At 41.1% G+C, this 7,320-nt stretch overlaps 1 protein-coding gene across 2 annotated transcripts; it reads right to left on the reverse strand.

Annotated features, from left to right (window-relative positions):
* Positions 1-6: 6 nt before the first annotated feature.
* Positions 7-4,496, reverse strand: josd2 (Josephin domain containing 2). 2 transcript variants are annotated; one of them, XM_085801444.1, is made up of 5 exons: positions 4,170-4,496; positions 3,778-3,907; positions 2,603-2,728; positions 1,755-1,949; positions 7-1,503 (listed from the first exon to the last, which is right to left on the reverse strand). In XM_085801444.1, exons 2-5 carry the CDS (start codon positions 3,897-3,899, stop codon positions 1,392-1,394), a joined length of 555 nt encoding a protein of 184 aa, XP_085657570.1. In that variant the 5' UTR covers positions 3,900-3,907; positions 4,170-4,496; the 3' UTR covers positions 7-1,391. The 2 variants fall into 2 exon arrangements, with proteins under 2 accessions (XP_085657570.1, XP_085657569.1); XM_085801443.1 differs by having other exon boundaries at positions 3,778-3,911; positions 4,170-4,443.
* Positions 4,497-7,320: the final 2,824 nt, after the last annotated feature.

Genomic DNA, 7,320 nt, shown 5'->3' on the forward strand with positions numbered 1-7,320 from the left:
ATAGACACTTAAAACAAAAGATCAAAGTTTAATATAAATACGTTTCAATATTACAAGCCTCTGAGCTTGGGTTTATGTGTGAGTTAGTCACTAGTGTGTACCGGAGACGTTGCTCCTGTTCTTTTGGATATGCATAGATCAATAGGAGAGACATAATACAAACATTACAGTTACATACAGTCACAGAACCAGTGTTTTTGCACGTGTTGCACGCAGTTACATCCAATCTGTAATCGTGTTCATTACATTCCTGCGTTATTTCCTTTTAGATTTGAAATAGTGAACTTGCTAAGGTCTGTGCAACCCCTGGCTTTCCTTTGGGACAGATCAGTGTGTTAACCTGAAGACACTTGAAACCTGGCTGCAATAGGTCATGTCTATCTCTATTTTTGTCAAAGCTTCATTACTGTGTGGATTCGGCTGTTATTACGTTACAATAATAAAACTTGGACAAAAATAAAGCAGCCAGATGTTGATTGCACCCGTTTCAAATCTCTGCAAACCGTTTTTTTTGTACACTGAAGCTAAATGAAAGGAAACAAGGGCTCGCCGGAGGATCAGAGAAACACATTCCAAAATCTGAGCAACTAGTTCATTTTACAAACAATAAGTGGAAGGTGACTCGAGGTAAACTAATGAAAACGTGCAAAGACACTGGTGTTGTCCTTCAGTGCCTCATCGGGTGATTCCTTCACAGTTCATGTGCCTGTACGAACACACACAAAGACAAACAGTGCTAACAAAGCTAACTCCGTAGTGCATAGAGAGTTTACAACAAAGGTTGTGGGAAGAAATGGTGCACTCATTTGCTCATAAATTTAGACATTACTATCCTGTAGATACTAACATAGTTTTGGCAACTGGATCATTAAATTCCAGTGATATCCTACATGGTAAATTCAGTTTTAGTAAATCAGTAAGTCGTCCAGTTATTGTAACTATAGGTGGTTTTCATGCACAAACACTGTCTGCAATTTTTCTACCATAATAGTGAAAATTCAGTCGTATGTATCATCAAGTATCATCAAACTAGTCTACAACCTTGTCACATAGTTAAATTTGATGCAACTTCTCAAACAAATGTACCAAGAGCAGGACAATGTGAATACACAGTTCCTATCGGGCAAATGCTTCTACAGTTTTGTCTTTTACAATCAAAACAGTTCCTTATTTTGGGAGTAAACATCCGTCTCTGCTCCTCTTTGGATCGTCCTCTGTGTGAATGTTTGTAGATGTTAAATGTATTTTAGTGCATTCCCTGAAGAGGTTTTTGTAATGAGGTGTTTGTTTTGTTGTTGTTTTTAAAAAAGAAAGAAAGAAAAAGTCTGTCATTTTCCCAGAGGAGTTTTTTTTTCATGCTAAAATATAAAGATATGTCCTGTCACAAGGCATCACTTTTTGGGGGTGTCAGAATTCAGCCATGAACCGTCCTCCTCCACCTCTCGCCGGACAACCAAGAGCATCTCTGCCACATCCTGAGAAAGCTGTTCGCTGAGAAATGAGCTGAAAGTGAAATAAGCAGGACAGAAGAGAAAAGGTTAAAAGAGCACGGACACAGACACACACGGGGCATGTTACTTTACTTGAGCTCATCATTCTCGCACAAACAAACAGTGAGGTAAGCCTCATGTGACCTCTCATATGGGATGACTCACTCACTGAGACAGAGTTCAAGCAGCGCACAAAGGCCAAGTTTTGGTCCAACACCCTCCCCCTCCCACCCCCACCACACACACGCAGATGTGAATTCTTACCGTAGCTCTGCTTCTCCACCAATACAGACAGGACTCTTCAGTTTGGAGTCCAGGTTGTAGTACTGCCCGTTAACTTGCCGAACTGCGAGCCAGTGCCGCCGTCGGAGTGGGAGGGACACGATCCCAAGCGATACTCGTGATGGGACATTAAGAATAAAGCCCTGGACCTTTGACATACAAAGGCTCTGTACTGTCCTGTATTTAAAGAAAAGATGAAGAATGTTAAATATTAATACAGTTTCCATTTTGAGATGTTCTTTGCTAAATATCTATTATGTGTAACATGTTCCTAGAGATATTTAATGATGAGCTGGATGCTGTGGGATTAGACTGCATGACGGTCTGTTCTGGTCTCTAATGCAGCAGAAAAAAGAATCTCTGCATCCGTCTGTGAGCTTAAACAAAGCCTTTGTTCTTTGATTAAGATGGTCTGCCTCAAAGAGCTCATGCTTTCATCCAGTCAGACATTTCTGCAGACATCCTCCAAATGTGATCTGAGTGTTTGGATCTCAAATGGGTCCTTGATGCCTCTTGGGTGCATTAACACCTTTACTGAGAGCTGTCCACTTGTGATCAGACCACCAGAGATGGATGATAATACCAGGTCTGAATGGGGCCATTGTCTGGCTTGCAAATTAGTGTAATAAGGGCCTCTTCACTGCCTTGTTGTCAACTGAGTAAGTGTATGTATCTTTAAACGAGTTCATTGAATGAATCAGGGATTATTATTTAAACAGTAACGGTGTGAACCTGTCTAACTCCAGAGCTTTTCAAGAGATGAGTGCTCCTATGTTGGTGCAGTGAGGCTTAAAGATGCTAACAGCACAGGCTCGGTGTGATTCACTCACCTGCGTTTATCCCACCACACTGCAGCCAGTTCCCTACTCTGTAGTGCAGCCATGATCACGTTGACGTCATAGTTTCCCGTGCCTAACACAGACCGGTGAGGGTTCACCACACATTGTGGAGCGAGCCTGGAAGGAGGAAGACAAAAACAGCATTTCAAAAGTGGAAACTTATGTCATATTTGGCACAGCTCAGTTTTAAATAAGGCTACTAGTGGGAAGGACGTCTTTGCAGGACTGTTCCGAATCAGCACCACTGAGGTTTTATACTTCTCCACAGTCTGGGCTGTCAGACGTCTTCCATTGTGATTTTAATTGGATATGGTTTCAATTTTTCAGAACCACCCTCCAATGAAATTAAACTTGTTTATGACAACTTGGACAACGTTTCTCTAAGTTAATGGAGTCACGCAGTCTCCTCATGAGCTACCCAGATCATGACTCATACCATCTACTGGTTAATTCATTTAGAAAATTACCTCCTAAACAATAGCCACAGTAAATGCACTTGATTTTTTTCCTGTGTGGAATTGGATCTCTTAACTTTTTCCCTGAATGTTACAATACATTTTGCAGTTGTAATTTTTTCCACCTGGGATGCATGTTTAAATGTTTAAAAACCCACAGATGTCTTGTCTACTTTGAATGACAAAACGCAGAAAGTAGAGTTCACAGTCAGTGAGAAGATGACTTTTAGGGATAGGGAACAAACACCAGGGGTGTTGCCAGCCATTATGCTCTACTGGGGCACAACTCAATCTGAACTGACTTTGCTTATTCTTTAAGCATTAAAGCGCACCGCTGATATGCCATTTATACACAGCTCATTTATACTGGGGCTGGTGCCCCAGTTAAAGTTGTCTGGTGACGCCCCTGGAGAACACAATAAAACCATAAAACCAAATTATCATTAAATATTTATCACTTGCTATTTGCTGAACAACTTCATTTAAAAACACTGTCACACACACAACAGGAGTGACATGTCAGCTGTCAACAAGCAGCTAGTTTATGAGTTTTAGTAGTAAAGCAGAACACAGGAGGGTTTGTGTCATTTAATCTACCCTACCTTATTTGAATAAGCGACGCCTCTGTTGCAAATTAACTCAATACGATATCTATGTTTGTTGATGCAAAGCAGCCCCCACCAGCAGCACCTCATCCAGATGTGACCCTACCGTTTGCAGATGTCATCGGCCGTCTCCTTGGTGAACACCCGCTCCTGGAGCACGTTGTTGAGTGCATGGATGGCGCACAGCTCCAGTCGTTGCTTCTCATGAAACACTTCTCCTTCGCTCATGCTAATTGCTTGCTTAAGGCACAAACACAAACAGACACACACGCACAGAGGGCGAGTAACGTGAGCGGAGTAAACACGTTACAGCTGGCCAGCTAACACAACCACACAGCAGCGCTCAAGCTAACAGTAACTTAACACGTTAGCGACTTCTCAACAACGTTAAAGGAGGCGACGAAGTGACAGACCGTCGGCTTAACTCTGCATCTGTCCGCTCACCCTTTGGAAATAGGAGCTATTATTAATGGACAGGGGCGAAATGAAGCCACTAACCTGCTGATAAAGCGGTTCCTCGTTAGAAAGATGCTGGACTCTGACAGCTACATCCAGAAACCGGAAGCAGAGCCAATGTTTTTGTTGTCCAGTTGTGGTGGCGCGGCTGTCACGCCCATTTAAGGTAGATGCACGGTGGCATTAGTTAATCCCTCACTTTAATACTGAAGTCTACTGGAGTCCATCAAATAATAATCAACGCAATGGGCAACTCGTCGCTTTAATTAAGGACACCGAGCATAAGCGTTGTGCTCACATCCACTCACAGCTCCTGCTGCTGTCCCTGCCGCTGATAACTGTGGATGTTATGTTACAGCGCCCTCTAGTGCTCAGCCCGGCTAGTGGCGATCATAATTATGGACCCAGTGCTGCTGGATAGAGTGGCCCTGAAGCAAAACTGTGTCTTCTCCAGTCCTCTTCCTTTTAATTTTCACCAAACAAAAGAAACTCTGTAGATAATAACGAATAATTGCTATGGAGGGCTGGATTACCAACTGTGCACAACGGGGGAAAAGGTGCCCAAGCAGGGCTCCAGACTTTTGCCCCTAAAATGTGAGACAAAATTGTTCTGCACATGTGCAACCAGTGAATTTGCATGTTTTCTTCTTTCTTTTTTAAACACTGGTGAAACGAGGAAGGGGCGACTCAAAGAATCTGGAATCTGTCATTACAGGTGGCGGGCCAATGTGTGTGAGGATCATGAATGAAAAGGAAATTTGCTTTGCAAGTCCTAAAATTTTTAGTTAGGGGCCACTGTGCTTCTAGTGAAAAAAAAAAATTAGTCGGGAGCCCTGTGCCCAAGGGATCCCAGAATACAGTCGGCCCACAGGTACAGTAGCTGTACCTAATTAGTTACCTTCCATGGCTGAGTATAACATGCAAAAATGTTACTAAGCCCTGATGCTGTGGTTACATGGTACATATCACAATAAGGGGCCAATAAGCATCTTATTGTAAATTGGCCTCTACATGTGAGATGTTTTTGGATGAGAAGATTACATTAGTGTGTAACAAATACACTTTGCCTGGTCAATAATCTTGGAAATACATATTCTATGTGTATTTGTATTTTTCTTTCTCGGACAGTGACAGTTTAAAAAAAAAGTTAAAAGGGCGAAGGCTTTTAGAATAGTTACCAGCTGGAATGAAGCCATTCATTTTGCAGTTACATGACAAGTTACTGAGATTTGCTAAATGTTATGGCACTTATAATCTTAAAATTCTATAATCCAGGCGGAAATATTGATACCTATTTGTACTTCCACAGAGCATTTTCACTTTGTGAGATTAAAGCACTGATTTTTTTTATCTGTTTATCTGCTCTCTTTGGCTGTGAAGTATGTGTCTGTGCTTTATATTAGTTAGTGCCTGCCCTTAGTTGTGACAAATGCAGATATCTACAGAAATAGCCAGAACACAGAAATCTGAATAACTAGTCTTTTGTGGATGTTTTGTACATCATGGGTGTCACCTTGACCTATTTTGTTGCGTAGTGAGTGTGATTTGACTCCAAAATAAAGTAAAGTAAAGTAAAAAATAATAAAGTGGTTAGGTCATACTGCAGAGTTGCACATTTTAAAGCATTTCTGTGGTGACGTTTGAGTTGAATAAGCAGGTTGTTGAACAATAAAATATCCTGCAGGTTTTGCCACTTTTTATCAGTAGAACTGAAACCATGAGTTGATTGAAAAATCCTGACATACAGGAAATTAATTCATAATAGCCATTAGCTGCACCCTTACATAAAATAGTTCAATTCTGTTCGAACTAACAAAAGCAAAATGCTGTGCACACATTAATGAAAACTAGAAAAAGCATTTCCAAGAATGGAAATGGTGTGACTGCTGACAGCAACTGAACGCTGTTGCAGAATTAGCAAATAGTGCAAGCTGTGATCACCATACAAATGTTTGACCAAGGTCAGAATCGAACCCACATCCTCATGGTTATTAGACTTCCACTCTGCCTCTAGGCCACGGTGCACACACAGTTGCAGAGACTGTTGTCTGTTAATGATCTGCACACTGTCAACATCAAGAAAGCTTGAGAGTCAAGCTTGAATGACTTAGAATGAAAATGTCTGTGAATTTCAGGCTGAGCACTAACCATATGGCCACAGAGAACCTGAGTTACAATGAGCTTTATACTATGAGGAATCAAAGACTGTCCAATGACAGCTGAATAATTGGAATCAAAAGTCAAGCAATGAAGTGAAAAGACTGAGGCAGGAATCGAACCCATGACCATATGATCACTAAACCTTTACTCTTCCACTCGGCTACAGAGAGCACACTGCTTTCAAAACTGTTGTCATTCATTGTAATGTGATGATGTGCTGCAAACTGGTATGAGTAATCAAGGAGATAACAAACACCTGTAACCAATTGAAGGCGGGGGAGGAGAGCAGAATTCAACATAACATAACAAGAGTTCTTCCCTTGGATTCGAACCAGTGACCTTAGGGTTGGCAAACATCCACCCTAACCCCTACACTACAGTGGAGTTGTGAAGAAGAGAGGTTGAGACTTTGATGAATGTGAGATTTTTTGTGAAAAAGTTAAATATTTTAAAAAGTATAAATAGTTAAAAAGAGAAAAGTAATGCCGATAAAGTTCAAAAAAAGCTGCACGTTTTGATATATGAATTGTTGAAATAGCACAAAGTATGAAGGACTAGAAGAAGACCGTAAAAAGGCGGAAGAAAATGGCCAAACAGAAGAACAATAGTGTGACTGCTTCAGCAGTCACACTAATAATATGACCATTTGACATACAGGGGACCGTTTTTCTGTATTGAATATGTTTCTTTTTACACCACATTACATTTTATGATGTTTGTTTAAACTTTACATAATACTTTCAGGATCTGTAAAGCAGAATTTTTCAGACTTTCTTTGTCTCGGTGCTCCCAACAACACTGAATCTACTGATCACATACTTTGACATTTTAATGAGGATTTTTGAAAAAATCTTCACTTGTGTTTCATTGTGCTGCTCATGGGGGTGTGAGTTTTTTGAACGGACCAATGAGTGAACAGTATCAGTCTCCGTTTCAACTCTGTTTGGCCGACGGGGCTTTCGAATGGGACGCAGCCTCAACAGTGCATCGTGATTGGCTCAAATCCTCTGACGTCTCATGTATCTAAGATGCC

Source organism: Trachurus japonicus, chromosome 16, assembly GCF_045865225.1.
Source record: "Trachurus japonicus isolate A0001 chromosome 16, Traja_1.0".
In the NCBI taxonomy this organism is placed as follows: domain Eukaryota; kingdom Metazoa; phylum Chordata; class Actinopteri; order Carangiformes; family Carangidae; genus Trachurus; species Trachurus japonicus.